General features: G+C 32.9%; 2 protein-coding genes across 5 annotated transcripts; one reads left to right on the forward strand and one right to left on the reverse strand.

The window, feature by feature from the left end:
• Positions 1-418: 418 nt before the first annotated feature.
• On the reverse strand, positions 419-3553 carry LOC105338874 (L-fucono-1,5-lactonase). Its single transcript, XM_011444157.4, has 8 exons — positions 3326-3553; positions 2975-3136; positions 2742-2818; positions 2251-2408; positions 1829-1876; positions 1571-1684; positions 1270-1336; positions 419-761 (listed from the first exon to the last, which is right to left on the reverse strand). The coding sequence occupies exons 1-8, from the start codon at positions 3366-3368 to the stop codon at positions 570-572; spliced, it is 861 nt and encodes a 286-aa protein (XP_011442459.3). The 5' UTR covers positions 3369-3553; the 3' UTR covers positions 419-569.
• A 127-nt stretch (positions 3554-3680) lies between these two features.
• LOC105338873 (serine/threonine kinase-like domain-containing protein STKLD1) lies at positions 3681-13589 on the forward strand. 4 transcript variants are annotated; one of them, XR_004596215.2, is made up of 21 exons: positions 3681-3732; positions 3827-3913; positions 5669-5713; positions 5912-5986; positions 6159-6263; positions 6791-6861; positions 7140-7267; positions 7455-7654; positions 7841-7861; positions 8091-8158; positions 8275-8378; positions 8567-8806; positions 9058-9119; positions 9456-9522; positions 9691-9819; positions 10097-10225; positions 10670-10801; positions 11575-11727; positions 11861-11940; positions 12688-12770; positions 13160-13226. XR_004596215.2 is itself a non-coding variant. In XM_034446819.2 (20 exons), exons 1-20 carry the CDS (start codon positions 3706-3708, stop codon positions 13232-13234), a joined length of 1998 nt encoding a protein of 665 aa, XP_034302710.2. In that variant the 5' UTR covers positions 3681-3705; the 3' UTR covers positions 13235-13589. The 4 variants fall into 4 exon arrangements, 3 of the variants coding, with proteins under 3 accessions (XP_034302710.2, XP_034302709.2, XP_011442457.4); XM_034446819.2 differs by lacking the exon at positions 12688-12770 and having other exon boundaries at positions 13160-13589; XM_034446818.2 differs by lacking the exon at positions 11861-11940 and having other exon boundaries at positions 13160-13589.
• The last annotated feature ends 4873 nt before the right edge of the window (positions 13590-18462 follow it).

The raw sequence follows: 18462 nt of genomic DNA on the forward strand, positions 1-18462 counted from the left end.
AAGAGCGTTGGCAACTAAGCTACTTAAGCAATTTTTTTTTTAGGAAAATCGATGATAAACCTATGGTCATAATTTCAGTGCACCTTTTCAAGTTTGCATATCTTGAACGCGTATATTATTATAAATGAACACAGAGTTTAAAGTAACGAAAAAGGAGTGTCTTCACCATGCAACAAAATCAATGTCAAAACCCACAAGATTGTTTAAGAAAAAAAAAATTTGGGGTTTCTGGCAACAGGGGACATGCAAGAGGATAACTTTGCTTGAAAACATCGTTACAATAACAAGCTACACCCCAGTGTTAAAAAATAAACCAGTAATCCCTGTGCAACTAAGAAGATAAAACCAACAGTGAATAATTAACACAACAGATTTATGTGACATAAATGAAATAAGAAGTTAAAATAAAAATAATAGATGTTTTTTTTTAAATATTTATTCAGTACAATGTGCAGTCTGTTCTAAATATGCAATCATGTCTTATGAATTTGATATTTGGAAAATACATGATTTTTTATGGCACAGTAATAATGAAGTGTGCATAGTTGCATTAAAATAAATATACATTCTTAGTTTAAGTCCAGCTTGTAAAACTTTGCTGCATTCTCTCGGAAAATCTTTTTGTTGTCTTCAACTGTCATTGAGCTTAAAAGATGTTGCAGCAAATCAAACACTCTTTTATAATCAGCTTTAGCTAGAGTACACACTGGCCAGTCAGACCCAAACATACATCTGTCCACTCCAAAACAACCCAACACATGCTGTAACAAATATGTACGTATATAATTTAAGGCAAATGTTTCTACCAATTCATTTAAATTAAAGACAATTCATTCTTTTAAAGTATTTAAGGATCAGGATAATTGAGGGGGGGGGGGGAAACAATTTCAGTTATTCAAGTATCTGCCTCTTCACTTCAAATAGGGAATTCTCATAGGATTAATTTCTATTAAAAAACTTGACAAATGAATTGGTCGGAGTTAAAGAATAATAAGAGCCACCTATTTTTAAATTATCTAAAAATTAAAGCAGACAAATTTGTAAAAGATACAAAATGTCATTTATGTCTAAAATCTTTCGGTTATAAATGCACTTTGGTTAAAAATGAATTAACATCATAAAAATGAAAACTATTTGAGTTACAGCATAATAAAAGTGCTAACTGACAGTCAAATAGACTTTGGATTTGCACCAGAGAGCTCCTATACTCCATGATGGGACACAATTACATAGTATATTAAAATATATCATAATAAATGTACCACTTACATCAATATAAGGTTGGAAATCCTCATTTCTCCAAGATTCCCAGTCTGCCTCTGTCACAAGGCCAGACCTGAAAAAGCAAAGAACATTAACTCTGCATATCTAAATTTTGTTCATGTATTAAACTAAAAAGGAATCTATTTTTATTTGCAAGCTTAGATGTAACTCAAAGGCAATTTTCAGTTAAATTTTTATGACAAATGCTTTCTAAAATGCTGCAAACCAACACAAAAACAGATCAATGTGAATCTTATTTGTACCATTTCTTATTTTGATTTTATGTCTTGACATTGCTGCAACTTACAGCTTGCAATAGACATTGGGATATTTTGCTATCGCTGCTATTTCTTCTTTCCATCCATCAATTTTCTTGTCCTTGATGTATGGTTTGGCAATGTGGTCGACCACAAACTTTAATCTAGAAAACATTTTCATTCAATGATTCATTTCAATTCTTCACATAGTATTATATTTTCTAGAATATGTCCATATAAATTTAGATAAATTATTGAATATTCAATTTACTTCAAGACTAAAATTCCACTAATAAAATTTAACTCACCTTGGAAACTTTGAGACAATGCCTGGTATATATTTTAGCAATGGGGGTCTAAAACAATAAAAACATAAAACATAAAATAATAAATACTCTAACATTACAAGTGCAGTTGTAAATGATATTAAATAAATTTTAATGATTTTCTTTTTTTCCTCTTTCAAAATGTAGAAAATATGTCATAAAAAAATTAACATACATCAACAGATACATGTATTCAATGCCAGCACAGGTAATAACAATTTCTCCAACAAACTCATGTATCATGATTTGACAATTTTAAAAATCATATACAAAGTAGATCTAATATGTAGCATAATTAAACCTTAGGTGTACCTGAGGAGTAGATCATAGGGAATGCCCCGGTCCTCCAGAACCTTCAGTCCTGTGTGAATCTAATATGTAGCATAATTAAACCTTAGGTGTACCTGAGGAGTAGATCATAGGGAATGCCCCGGTCCTCCAGAACCTTCAGTCCTGTGTGAACGTCCTCCCGAGTAATCCAATCAGGCTGCTCCAAGTCCAGAATATGTCGCACTCCTTTAAACAACGGAAGCTTCTGCATTTCATCAAGAACCTCTGGCAGCTGAAACCCAAAAGAAACCATTAGATTTCTTTTTATAAAACTCTTAATACATAAAGGACTTAAATAAAAGCTGACCATATGATTCATGATAAAACTTAAATAAATAGGTAACAATTATTAACTAATGACTAGTTTCTCCCTACCCTTTCTATCACATATACCTTTAATTATCACTTTAAACAATAAACATAAATAAGAGTTATTTTACATTTTTCAGCTTAATAACTTAATTTGGTACCATTTCAGTGAAATTTCATTACAAAGTATATTATTATCTAAAGAATACATTTTCTTTGAGATTCTTGATCTCTAGCTATATAGTATACAACTTGCCTGTGGACTGGTAAGGTCTATTCCTGCCACCACTCCTTTGATGAAGGGGTGACTCTCTGCTTGACTGATCACCCATTCTGATATTGTGATTCAATTTCAGTAAGTACATCATAACATGTAAGAAAAAAATTTATGATATTCTGAATTATAATATATATTACATTTATGGATAATTAATTAGTTTCTATTTTGATTTTTTTAAACTGTTATTTCATGTATTGTGAAAGCATTACTAGCTTCTTCTGGGGTGCCATTCAGACACTGGACAAACACAGCATGTCTAATTGGAGTATTGGCCAGGTTTTGTTGCAAATCATCTGGTGAAAAATTCCTGTATATTGCCTCTTCTTCTGCAGTTGGCCACGGATATTGAAACTTCTTTAAATCCCATATGTCTGTATTTAAATATGAATGCATCAATCTATATGATATAAATTAGTTTATTTTTTTTTTTTGTAAGTAGGTGGATCCACTTATATATAGGCCTATACTGTTGAATCTGACATGCAATTATTCACCAGCTGAAGCCTATAATCAGCTGGTGCATAATTGTATGTCGGATTGAACAGTCAATATAAACTTACGAAAATGAGAATCCACGCAGTCAAATCCATCAGGTTTCGACATTATACTATTGTTTACGGATAGGACATTTCGTGGTTTAGATAGATAAGATAAATCAAACGTCTACAAAGTATGTTTACAGCGGAAGTAAAATTTAGGTCTGTGGGAGGCGGATCCATGACCTATTTACGTTTTGCCAAGGATAAGTAAATTCCTTTCCTTGGTTCAGAGTTAATATGTAAAACGTATGTTACGTTGAACGAACACATTTTAATTTTGGTTAACGTTAAACTGGCAATGTTTTACAGTTTAAAAATCCATGGCCATAGAAATATTTCGCGGGAAAAGTTATACAGTTTAACGGTGAATCAGTTTAACGCATGCGCATTGCCTTAGCTTCATGTTGTCAAGTATGGAGAACTACAAGGTACTCGCTGATTTTACACGAGTGAAATTTATTGTTTTGTCTCCATTTTAATGTTTATTCTGATCTTCTATGTCATTATAAATTGCATTTACAGATTTTGGAGCAAATTGGCAAAGGCGTCCAGTTCACACTTTACAAAGTGGAAAGCAAAATAGATGGCAAAATCTATATCGTGAAAAAGGTACCTGCATGCATTTTACACACGCCAGAGAATCTCGAATAAAATCAAAATAATAACAGGAATTAGTTAGATTTATATGATTCTCACTCCTTTACACAAGTGTAAAACGGTATATGGTCTAGAGGTTGATGGAATAGATGTGTATATATTCTGTTGTTATTATGTCCATTGGGACCCCTGATTGGTCATATAAGTATACATGAATAGGAATTGAACACATTATTTTTATTGATAATATGCAAGAAATTGTATATAGAATGCAATATTCAAGAAATAATTTGACTAGAAAGAATAATCTTAAAGACTTTAGTTACCACATTGACCTGCATGGCTATGCATGCTCAGGTCACAGCGAAGGGGCTTGTGTAGAATAAAAAACATCGTTAAAAAAGTGGGTACCTTGGAAGAAAAATAACATTGGAGTATGCCATCTTGAATACTGCCTCTCTTCATCACCTAATTTCTCATTTTAAAAGGTATATTTGAAACTTGTACCAATTCATATTCCTTTATAAATGATTCTTCATTAAGATCCGTTCTTCAGTTTAATTCTTTTCAAGTGAAGTCTACATCAACAAATTTAATCTTTTTTTCTCGTGTAAACATCTGAAATCGACAACACACTGGCTTTTCTCATAACTGATCGTGTGACAGAGATCTCATATGCCGACTACCTTCGCTTTCTACAGAAGCCTATAGGGAGTTGACGATTTTGAATGTTTACGCCAAAAATCAACAAGTTTGTTTATGTTGGTGTAAAACAGAAACTTCAAGGTGATAGCTCTAAGAAGAATCATTTATAAAGGAATACAAATCAGTGCATATGTCTAGTTTAACAATTTAAGTGAGAAATTAGCAGATGAAGAGAGGCGGTATCCAAGATGGCATCCTCCCTTGTTATTTTTCCCAAGAGGTACCCAATCTTTTGACGAGATTTTTCCCTACGCAAGCCCCTATGGTTACAGTAAGAATCTTTCACATATGCTCGCAATGTAGCATTCCCAAAGTGGATCTGCTTTGCATTGATTTTAAGTCTGTGAGAAATAATCTATAGGGGAGAGATGTGTAGGTATGAAATACAAGCCCTTTTTAATATTTGTATGTTGTTAAGTTTACCAAATGTCTATTTAATGGGTCATAATTAAGCATTTTGAAAATACACAATTGAATTAGCTCATTTTACTGGAAATTACACTCAGAAATTTCAGAATTTTTTCACTATCATGGCAACTGTAAATAGAGAATATTTCAAACCTGATGATAAGTGGTAATGCTTTGTTACGAGTACAATTTTATAAATGTGGTAAATTGGGGCTATAAAATTGCAACAATGTACATGTAAGTATTTGAGACCAAACTTATGAAATTTTAGGTGATATCTAATGTGATATTAATTTCATTTGCTCAATAGCAAGTTTAGGTCTGTAGGACATCCATCTTTGTAACAATAGAATATACTATCTAATAGTAGTCTAGCTAGTAGGCAATATGTGTGTGTATTGACGATGAGTTTCTGCCTTGAAATTACTTGATCAGTGTCAGAGCATCCATATAGAAAAACCCAGTCATCCGGCCAGATGTGATTCCCAGCTAGTCCACCCACAAACTTTAACATTCCCATTTCATTGTAATTGCAGATTATATTATCATGTACACTATCACTTTAGAACATATTCTATGAATTTCTCAAAGTAAGAATTATTTTGTATAAATTTACCTTGTCCTGAAATAAAATCATATTTCATTTTACTTCAGGTTGAATGCCATGATGAAAGTCAAGCAAATTTAGCCTTTAGAGAAGTAAGTGTTTTAGACATATATGTAAATTAATATACATAAACATGTATCAATTATCATCTACAATCAGTTAGTTTGAAAAAACAGTTTTTTCCTTTATATTTCAAAATTGATTTTAAGATATGCTGAACTTAGAAACCATGAACTGAATGTTTTATTTACTGTATTTATACTAATGCAAAGAAATCTTTCACATTTTAGGCAGTTGCTTTACAAGCTTTAGACCATCCTTACATCTCAGGATACAAAGAGTTCTTTGTCACATGGGAGAAAGAGGTATGCACTTGCAATTTTGAACATAGGATATATGTACCTCTCTTTAATTCATATAATGTAAAGGTATAAATTGTTTTTTATACAGTTGCATTTTGATTTCTCTAAGATGCTATGCTCTTTTTGTGTTATATTTGTTAATGCTCATTCAGTTAAGGTTGGTATTTTTTTCAAGGAATCTTCAATGTATATGGTCATTGTTATGGAGTATTTCCCTAAAGGACACCTGGGTAATGTTGTACAAAATGCCAGAGATAAGAAGCAACCTATTCCTGAAGAGGTGAGTACTGGTACTTTTACCATTATATGTGCTATGTAAAGCACAAGAACTTGCATGGATTTCATTTAAATATTTCATTGTTGTACATGTATCTAATAGGAAAGAATGAAAATCATGCACACGCAATCCAATTTTTGGTTTTTGTAATTCATATTCCAAATACATTTACATTAGAATCATTAAAATTTATGGCCGGCCAATTTTCCTGATTCCTTGGATACCTTTTGCCGAAGAATTTAATTACACCCTTAACAATATTGAAAACAGTTTTTATTCATTATTTATCAAGTATATCCCCAAAATCACTATATAATCAATGCAAATTGGGCCATACAAATTAAAAAGTTTTCATGAACACACATTGTGTCTTAAAGAGTTGATATCGTTATGTGATATGTTTTGTGAATCTCTACGTTTTCTTTGTTTCAAGCACTTTAATTTTATCAATTTTTATTGAATATTTTTCTTAAACTGTGCTACTTCCAAGGTTCTGGTTGTTCTAATAGTTTGTAATAAAAATGTTTCAGACAATAAAGAAATACATTGGACAGCTTATGGAAGCACTGGTATATTCACACAATAAGAACATACTGCACAGGTATGGTTAATGATTTAAGGTGCATGGCATTATCATTTTAAATTAATAAGATGATGGAGTATTCAATACAAGGAATAAAAATGATTAAGTATCTAATAATCATATTTTTCCCCCTGAAATCAATATATTTGATAAGTTTGATGTTGATTAGAAACCTTTGTAAAGCAATAAAAAAGTAAATGTTAAATTGGTAACAGTATGTAATTTTTTCATGCCAATGAGATGACACATATTTATATAGAGTCATTATACTGTCAGTGGTAACCTTCTAACTGCAGAGATTTGAGAGTGTCCAATGTGTATTTGGTGGAGGAGCCACTGCTACAGGAAGACATCCTGATTCTGGGAGATTTCACAGTGGCGTCAGTCATGTGTGACACTAGGACCTGCACACGCAGAACCAACAGTAAGCAATAGTATAGTTGTCTAAACATGCAGCGAAAGTCATAGAAGTAATGTAAAAAATTGTGTTAGTTTTATTTGTGTCCTTTGTATCATTTAGTAAAAAATACATGTATAAATAGGAACTAAACAATGCATTACATCAGACACTTAAATTTAATTATACCATAAACAATTTTCTGTCATTTCAGAACTGACAAATTACCTTGCCCCAGAGCTGACTGAAAAAGCTGCAGACTTCAGTGAAGCCACGGATGTGTGGTCCCTGGGCTGTGTTCTCTTTGACCTGACCACTGCCTCCTTCCTGACGGAGGAAGAGGCCGTCGCCAGACTGGGGGAAGTCCGAGAGGACCCCTACAAACTGGAGGAAGTGTTCGAAGATGTTGCCAAGGTATGACCTGCTATTTATCACTGAAAAAGGCTATATATCTTTACAATGACCTGGCGCTTCATTTTCTGATTTTAGTAAAACATTTTTTATGGGGAGAAGCCCAAAATGAGCTATTTTGTTGAGTTATACATGTAAATGTAATTCATTATATCTGACATATTATAAAAGCATTTTGTTATAAAACAGGGAAATGAAACTGACTTTGTTGTAAGTGTGAATTTGTTATTAGCATGTTTGTTGTCACCATGTGTTTTACTGTATCTTATGTTTTTATATAAAAACTCAGTTAGACTCATCATGCATGTAAAAGTTATGGTCTAGGTTAAGTTAAGTCATATAAATGTAGATATTTTACATCTGTTATTGATATCCAATTAATGTGCCATCAATTCAAGATTTGATAATAGAAGGTACTTATAAGACTTCTATTTTTCAGAATTACTCTGGAGACTTGATCAATTTGATTAGAGCCTTGTTAAAGAGAAATAACAGACCCACAGCAAAGTAAGACCAAGCCCAATGATCAATTCTATACAATTAAAAATTGATAACAACATTCTGTCAAAACATTAAAAAAATATTTGGTTTTATATCATAAAGAATTTTGATTTTAATTCCAGAGATCTTGTTGAAAAAAATTTATATGTGAAAAGCTGCATTGAGAAAAGTGATGCCTCACAGCTAGAAAAAAGAAAAAGGCAGAAGTCAGGAAAAAGAGTGAAAGGTACTAAATCTTTCTAAATAAATAGTTACATCTATCTGCACGTAAATATCTCACCTGCTTTCAACATCTTTCATCTTTCAGTTGAAGAATGATGAAAATGAGGCATATACTTGAAGCTGTAGATATGACTTTCTCAAACTCTTAGGAGCAATTGACATTCATCGAGTCTTGTGACTGTTTATTTTTAGGTCCTGTTCCAAAAGAGGGCAATGTATTAAAAGTGATGGAATACATTGCAACAATGGTGGACTTTGAGGAGTGTGTGGCAGAGGCTTTAGAGTACTTAGTGGAACTCTCCAAGCAAGACGATAACTTCAACTTAGACATAAATGGAAAAAGAATGATTAAGGCAGCCATGAGGAATAATCTTCCCATAAAGGAAATCCAGATTGCTGGATGTAACTTGTTCAACTGTCTCATCATATCAGGTAGGTAGTCAAGGGAGTACTCTCTAATGTTTATGTGTAAGGATAAATATGAACATGCATACATGTATGGGTGAGGGAGACCAGCATCACTTCATTTATGATATCAGGGCCAATTTCCAGACATATTACATTGTGAGATATTTGATTTATGTCAATTATGCATACTGAGTATTTATCAACATTGATAAAAAGATTCTCTCAATTTCAAAATTCTGTCATGCATATATCTAACAATAAATTTACGTTTACAGCTAACAAGGATGATGTAATATTTACATCAGAAATTATATCAGTCATCCCCTTGGCAATGGAGGTAAGGAAACTTATAATTGATAATAATTATAACAGTATCAGGAACAGCAACTCAATTCTAACTAAATTCAAGCAATTTCTGATCATAGTTTTTGTGCATATACATGTATATATATTTATCATTTCATATCTGTTTATATTAGTCAGTTGTCTTTTGTGTATTTTATTCAGAAAAAAATTCAATATATACAACTTCACACTTATTTCATTGGTTACCCCCCCCCCCCCCCCCCCATTCAAATCTTGGAGACAAAAATATATATCCCTGATCTTGGCCAGATTTGTCTTATGTTTAAAGTTACACTTGTTTGTTTCAATAATAATTTTTATTTTTTAGGAACACGAAGATTGTGTTGAATTACAACAGGTGGCTTGTACACTACTCATGGCAATAGCTGCACAAGGTCAGTCACAATTCGCATTGCTCAAATTACTGACATGAAAGGGAGAGGACAAGTGAGTTAGTCTATACTGTATACCGATACCAATATTTAAATTCAAGACATCTCTCTCTCTCACCCTTTCATCCCCATATATACCGGTATATAAGAAGTTCTGACATTTTTATGCAGATTCTGCCGCCAGTATAGCTGGTCTATATGGTGCTATAGAGAGAGTCTTGTCGGCCCTAGAGAAACACATCAGTAACCCAGAGCTCTGTTCCACAGCTTGTCACGCCCTCTGGAGCCTGGCTGTCAATGGTGAGATTGGGAACAAGTTCTGTAATTTACAGCTGCCTTTTTATTTATTTTTTTTAGCTATAGTTAATTATTATTACTTTTGGTCTGCAACATTTAAAAATTAAAGTATGCTTATTCGCTAATACTTTTTACAACAAAAGCATCAAAATAAGAGTTTTTAATATCATAATTTGAATGAAAGCAGTATATATTCCCTAATTTAAATATTTTGCAACAAAAACTGTGCACAAAGTGTAAGTGTTGTGTATAAGTCCTAAAAAAGTATTTTTCTTTACAGAGAACAATGTAAAGATTGCCTCAGATGTTGATGCCATGGACAAAGTGTGTAAAGCCCTCAAAATGCACATGAACTCAGCGGAAGTAGCCGAGGCTGCATCAGCTGCACTGCTCTCCCTCACACTCAATGGTAAGCAGAAAGCTTAAACTTTTATTAATTCTAATCCTGAACCCTCAAACTTAATTGTAAGCCACTACTTACAATACTTGCTTTTATGTTAGACCATATTCCTAACCCAAAATGGTAAAATCATCCCTCACATAAAATGGTAAGACCACATTTCCCACTTCATTGCAAGCACACCTCTCACATTTAATGATCAGTCTTTGAAAGTTTTTCATGTCAAATCAAATAAAATACTCTGCAAGATTTCATTTCAAGGAAAAGTTTGAATGCATTTGTTGATTATTTCTCTCTCTGTCCTTCAATTCATCTTTTTGTGATTTCTAATGATGACAATGATTGTATCACAGTTTTAACAATGTATAAGAATTTTTGAGTTTATAATGATACAAGCTTTGTATCATTCTGCTTGACTTTTTTTTTAAAGATTAAGGCAAATTTATCTTTCAGACAAGAATTTTGATTTCATTGGTGATTTGGAATGTGTGGCCCTACTTATCAGTGCCATTGACACTCACTGCAAGAATGCCAAAGTGGTCAAGAATGCCTGCCTGGCTCTGGCCAGTCTGGTGGAGCCTGATGGTAAGGATAGAAATTTATTTGACGCATACGTCCATTGTGCAGTTAACCATAAACAAATTTTAGTTAATTTTTTTCTTTCTGCAACAAAAATTGGTTTGTTGTGTACATGTTTATTGGAAGTTTGTAGATTGGATATGTTCAGAGGTTGAAATTAATTTTATTTGGTAAATATGTGCAATTATTATTAACTATGAAGAGTAATTACTGCGAAATTATTAGAATTTGTTGTGGCTCAATTTTTGTGGGTAGCCCTTACCCACAAATTTACATACTCAATGGAAACTAATTTTGAAAGACAAAGTTTTCTTACTGAAACTGAATACCGCTGCATCTACAAAATTACAATCCCACGAATACGCAAAACGGCCATGAAAATTGCCCCACCCCCACCCCCCCTCCCGACCAAGGAATTTAAACGATTCCACAGTAACAAATAAGCAATGTATTGCTATTTATGGTCAACAAAAATCATTAGGGTTTTGTATTTGAAAGTGCACTGTAAGTTGCACGGACAAAATGATAAAACCTTCAGTATAAAGATACTCCCTCTGTTGAAGAAATTTACTTTTTCACCTGATGTATATTGGGGAAAGTTTTCTAATATTCACTGCTTCATTAAAGCAGTAAATTAATTTCTACAAAAATATGAACACCAAAAAAAAAAAATCTTCATGAGTGTCAAGCAATTCATGAAATTATTTACATAAATGAAAATTTATATTTGAAAAGCTTGTTATTTTGTGATTTACTGATCCATCATTACCTTTATACAGAGGAGAGTGCCTACAGAGTTCTGACAGATGAGGCACCGGATGGAGGTCACATTGCTGGAATTCCGAAGATCATCAAAGCTTATGAACTGCATAAGGATAATGCTGAAGTTGTAGCCAGCATTGTTTCACTTGTGATGGAGCTGGCAGAGTATGGTAAGTATTTACTGCGAGATAGAGTAAGATATTGACAAATTTATATGATAAACATAAATGTTTTACGGTACTTGTAGTTGAAAAGAAAAATCAAGCAATGGATAATTTAATCCCCATGACATTATTTTTATAGATGAAATATGTGTTGACTTAGAAGGTTACAAGGTTAAAAGTACATTGAGAGAAGTTCAACAAAAATTTGTTAGGAATGAGGTGAGATGACACAGGCCGCTGGGTCTGTAACATCCGTGCTTAGTGAGTCTGTAATATTGTCCTTGTTGTGACGTTTTGGCAAGATATCAAAAGTTCAATATATTTTTTACTAGGAATTTAAGTCTAGAATGTGGTATACATTGAAATTGAAGTCAATGTTAATTGAGGGATGATAAAATTTGTATGTTGAACTTTTGTTTGGTGATGGCTTTACTTGTAGGTGAAAGTTGATGAGAAGTTTGTTTTGTTAATGCACAAAAGTATTCATTATGTGTATAAATATGTATTGCTACATGCATTAACTTTATAAAAAAACAAAACAAACAAAAACCATTAATGTTTATTTGGTAATGGATAAGTTAATTTTAGAATGAGTGTTTGTTAATTAACAAGGTTCATAGATTTTCTTTTCGAAATTCTCATAGAATTCTTATTCCAATTACCAGGTACAGCTTTTTTGAGAAAAAAGTCATATAGACAAAAATATTTCAATGATTTTTTTTATCTCTAAAACATTGTAATTTTAATGTTCATATGAAATAAAAATGATAATAAAAATAATTATTAATAAAACTTTCATTTTATCTACATTGAATCCCCCCCCCCCCCCCAAATTTGTAAATTTAAAATGTGGTACATGCAGCTTTGGAATGGCTTGAATAGACACAAGGAATTGGGGCTTTGTTTGTTATTGCTGTGTACTGCTGTGTGTGTTTAACAGAGCTTACATGTTTTATGTTGCTGTAGATGATGTAAGGGCAGAAATGAGGCATTTGAATGTGGGACCAGATTTGCTTTCTGAAATTTTCAAACGTTTCAGAGACAACAGGGTAAAGTATTTCCATATATCGGTATACCATAGGTCTATAATCTAGAATGAAATATTCCTATTTTTTTTTTATCAAGGATTATTGTATACTATTTTATATTGATTTTCTTTTTTAATCCGCGTTATAGCTGTAAAAGACTGATGTAATGTTTGCTGTCTATAAAATGATACAAAAGAAAAATCTTTAATACCGGTACTCTCTCCATAACTGTGAAGATTCAAAGACAATAAACCCTATAAGAAAATTAAGGAAGTTTTTGAATGACTTTACCACACCCTATACCAGAAATTTATTGGCAACTTCCATGTAATTTTAAAACTTTGTAGTTGATGGCAGTGCTGTAAATCTTTACAAGATAATAAACAAATTGTTTGTTTGTTTGTTTCCAGGACATTATGGGTCCTTGTGAGAAGGCTTTGGCAAAGTTACAGCAGTCTTCTTCGCCTCCCAAAATATCAGCATAATAAACTTACTATATGTGTTGTACTAAAGACAAACCAAGTCTTGTGTCCGCTGGCACATAGCATTTGTAGAAACACCAGTATTACAGACCTTGATCTAACATTGGAACGACTTCAGCTAGAGACAAAAATGATTCATACTAATGCAACAAAGTAATTTTTATTTTGTCTTGTTCAAGAATATAATTATATATATATTGATCTATTGTGATGTTCACTGAGCTGTGATATGTCTGAAGATTTTACATTTGATATTTTATTTAACAATATTACATGTAAGTGTTTTATATTTTGTACATAATATGATTGTTATGGTTTAATAAATAAACTACGTTGTACATTGATAACGCTAAGACTTTTTGCGATTTGAGTTGTTTTGTAAGCTATTCTATTCAATGTGACAACAAACATTAAACAAGTCCCATTTTTTAATGTGAGGGATGTTGGCATTTTAGCTCACCTGCACAAAATGCTAAAATAGCAAGAACGCGATTTGTAAAATTTTCTTCACAGATGTGTGAAGGAACCAATTGGATTAGGTGACGGTAATGACGGTATTCACGAGAATAAACAAAAAAATTATGAGTCTGCCCACCCTCAATAATCGAATGCAAATATACCCGTAGGTTTTCTGTCGATTTTTGTTAAGATTCAATTTAAGGGACTCGGTACCTGAAAATTTAAGGGAATCAGTACCTGAAAATACAATCTCCAAGCTCGCTCAAATCACACACTCCCTTCTGGAGTAAAAAAGGCCCACAGTGGGGATCTTGGTAGTCTTCTGACTAAGAAAAAAAAAAGATTGCTATTAAAATATATCTCTATATTATGCTATTAAAATATATCTCTATATTATTTTGATAATTACAAATTTTAACCGCAATTTTATGCTACTTCATAATTTTAAAAATGATTGTTTGGACCTGAGTCTAAATTGCTTCATGATTCCGAAACCAGATTTTTACGTGAAATGGATGGACAATTTTTATTAAAAGTTGAAAAGGAACAAGTTGATTTATACAGTTAGTTTTGAAGCAATAAAGTTACGTTAGTTGATGTTTTTTCTATCCTTTTGAGATTAACAGAATGTTTATTTAAATTGTGTATCATGTAGAAAGAATGTTTTTGCATTCTGTAATGAAAGAAAAAAAAATCAACAAGGTACTCGATATAAAGCAACTACCAGTATCCGAGTGTTACGTATTTTCTTTTATTATTCAGCAGTATCAACGATACCAATTTGTTTTAGTAAATCCTTAAATGACAACATATGAGAATCGATAAAAAATATCGGACATTTTATTGGTAATGTGTACATGTCAATGCTAAGAGACCTGCCCGATACTTGACCCACACTTTATCGGTCATGCAAACAGTAAACAGTTTATTACTGGGAAATGTTATCCACCGTTTGACATATTTTGGTTGAAAATTTAATTTCATTTTGACAACGGAGCAAAACTGGGATTAGGTATTTAACATAGGTCAACCGATTTCTAAGAATTAGATCTATACACATTGTTTGACCGAATTTTCATAATATGGTCGTTTGATAGTTAACTGTTTTAAATATTTTTTCACGCAATTTCCATAGCACACTCTTTGGGACTGTCCAATTTCTGATCAACCAAAATTTAAAGTGACCAGGGAATATGTAACATAAGCATCGTTTACAACAGATACATATGTTGTAAACTGCATACCGAGTTTTAGTTTTCGCTGACTGTTAGATTTTAGTTGAAGCTTGTGTATGTGAGTCAGAATAATCTAAGTTGCAAATATGAAAAAAGAAATCATAAATTCTCGACATACTATTAAAAAAATTAATAGTCTAGAACAATATTTTAAAATTTGTCAAAATACGCTGAATGAAAGCGCAAATGATAAAAATTAGTTACGTTACAATGATAAATAAGGTACATGGGATAGCATATACATTGGTAACCTTTTCAGGCCCATCCCCACTCTCACAAGAATGATATTTTTATCTGCATACAAACTGAATTAGACTTATATTTTTAAATTATTGAAGTATAAATTTTCAGATCATATTCCGTAAATACTAATTATTGCTATGAAAACAAGGTGGCCAGGGGCCAAATCGCTTACCTAAGCAACAAAAGTCATAACTTTGATCTAATCACCTTTATCTAATCAAAAACAAACTATTTGGACAAACGTGAAATGTAGAACTTGGTATTGTTTAAAGAGATCTTTCATTTTTTTCACGAATTCTTATGTTTAAAACAAGCCACTTTAATTGTTTTAGTATTTGAGAAGAAGATTTTGAAAGATTTTCTCTATACATGTATTTCTAAGTAAAAATTCACCTCCCCCATTTTAGCCCCACGCTACACCCAGAGATCATGATTTGATCAAACTTGAATCTGCACACTTGTGGAAGACTCAACACAAGTGTTATCATTTTTATCAGTTTGTTTGGTTTTTGTTAAAAAACTCAATAGTGGTGACGTTCTAGATCTACCCCTGGATATCATAATTTGAACAAACCTGAGTCAACATAGGTGACCTATTGCAATTGGTCTTCGTCCGTCGTCGTGTGTCATGCATTAACAATTTTACATTTTTAACTTCTAAAAACTACTGGTACATTACCATGTTTGTTTGAAGCATCTGTATGATAAGAACAATCTAAATTGTAAAATTCATGACTTTACCACCCCGCCGGAGTCTCAAGGTCGGGACAAAACATGCAAAAAAGCCAAACTTTCAAAAATCTTCTCTATTACAGAACATGTGAGAGAAAAAAACTAAATGCATGGATATAAGATACATGGAGCCCTCCAACAAAGTTGTGAAATTCGTGGCCCCTTTGTCAGGGGTTCAGGTCCTCGGACGGGGCCAATTTGGCTCTATAGTATAAAGGTATTAAATCTTTAAAAAATTCGTCTTCTCTACTTCCATATATATATGAGAATAACTAAATGCAAGGTTATGAAGTCCATGAGGGTAGTTAACATGCCCCGGTCAAGGTCAGGGGTTCAGACTCTAGGACGGGGCAAATATAGTCATACAGTAAAAATGTATTACATGTATATGGTTTTTATCATAAACAATCCCCCCCCCCTATATTCCCATATACATTAAGTAAACGCATGGCCATGAAGCCCTATACCTTAATTGTAAAATTCATGACCTCTGAATCAGGGGTTTAGGCCCCTGGGTGCGGCCTATGTGGCCATAAGTTGAAAATTATTTAAATTTCAAATATTTAATATATAGTGAAAATGAGTTTTTTTCCGTAGTTCATTTGATACACTGTGGTAACTTATTGCCGTTGGTCGTACGTATGTGAACAATTTTACATTATTAACTTGGTTAATAAATTAACGACATTTAAAGGCCTGCAGACTTTTAGCAAAAGTTAACATATTTTGGCCTCTGAGGCTTGGGTGTAGATAATCTGAGATTTTCCTGACTCTTGCTGCCTCCCCGTCCCCTTTATGAATAAACAGTTTTTAAAAAGCAGATAATAATTGTCAGGAATACATACCAGAGGAATTTTGGATGACAGGTTTAGACTAAACAAGAGGCCAATTGGCCTTAACGGTCACCTGAGTAGCATATATCCAATACACAAACTTGTCATGGAGTCTCATATATGCATCTAATTAATTTGGTTTCATACTGGAGTAGAAAAATTATAAATTTGTAATGACAACCACATTTAATTCAAACTGTGAAACCTATGATTTTGGTGAAAAACTAAAAGATCTGGTCTACAAAATAATGAATTCAGTTTTCCTTTCAGGTGTGTGGGAGTAAAGAAGATAATTTTTTAACGTTATATGCATTAACATCTATACATCCATTTTGGCCCTGTCCTAGAGTCAAAACCCATACCCCAGGGGACATGAACATTAAAATTTCAGTAGAGGACTTCCTGGTAAACATAATTATTAGTCGTTTTTTTTTTAATACAGATGTGTGAGAATAGAGAAGAAGATTTTTAAACATTATATGCATTAACACTTTATTGCCATATTGCCCCCCCCCCCCATGTCCTGAACCCCTGACCCAGGGGCCATGAATTTCACAATTTAGGTAAAGGAGATTGTGGATATCATAACCATGTATTCAGTTTTTTGCCCACATGTGTTGGAGTAGAGAAGAAGATTTTTTAAGATTTAAATCATTTTTACTATATGGCCATATTGGCCCCACCCCAGAGCATGAACACCTTACCCAGGGGTCATGAATTTCACAATTTTAGTAGACAGCCTCATGGACATCATAATCATGCATTTAGTTTTTAACAAATATATATGGGAGTAGAGAAGAAGATTTTCTAAGATTTAATACATTTTTACTATTTGGCCTGACGGCCCCATCCCAGAGCCTGAACCCCTGACCGAGGGGTCATGAATTTCACAATTTAGGATGAGGGCTTCATGGACATCATTATCATGCATTTAGGTTTTAACAAATATATATGATAGTAGAGAAGAAGATTTTCTAAGATTTAATACATTTTTACTATTTGGCCATATTGGCTCCACCCTAGAGCCTGAACCCCTGACCCAGGGGTCATGAATTTCACAATTTAGGATGAGGGCTTCATGGACATCATTATCATGCATTTAGGTTTTAACAAATATATATGATAGTAGAGAAGAAGATTTTCTAAGATTTAATACATTTTTACTATTTGGCCATATTGGCCCCTCCCTAGAGCCTGAATCCCTGACCCAGGGGTCATGAATTTCACAATTTAGGAAGAGGGCTTCATGGACATCATAATCATGCATTTAGTTTTTAACAAATATATATGGTAGTAGAGAAGAAGATTTTCTAAGATTTAATACATTTTTACTATTTGGCCATATTGGCCCCTCCCTAGAGCCTGAATCCCTGACCCAGAGGTCATGAATTTCACAATTTAAGAAGAGGGCTTCATGGACATCATAATCATGCATTTAGTTTTTGACAAATATATATGGTAGTAGAGAAGAAGATTTTCTATGATTTAATACATTTTTACTATTTGGCCATATTGGCCCCACCCTAGAGCCTGAATCCCTGACCCAGGGGTCATGAATTTCACAATTTTGGTAGAGGGCCTCATGGAAATTATAACCATGCATTCAGTTTTTTCCTCACATGTGTGGAAGTAGAGAAGAAGATTTTTGAAAATTTGGCTTGTTTTGCATATTTGGCCCCGCCCGTGGCACCCCAGGGGTGGTAGAGCCATAAATTTCACAATTTAGATT

The sequence above is a fragment of the Magallana gigas genome, chromosome 2, assembly GCF_963853765.1.
Source record: "Magallana gigas chromosome 2, xbMagGiga1.1, whole genome shotgun sequence".
Classification (NCBI taxonomy): Eukaryota; Metazoa; Mollusca; class Bivalvia; order Ostreida; family Ostreidae; genus Magallana; species Magallana gigas.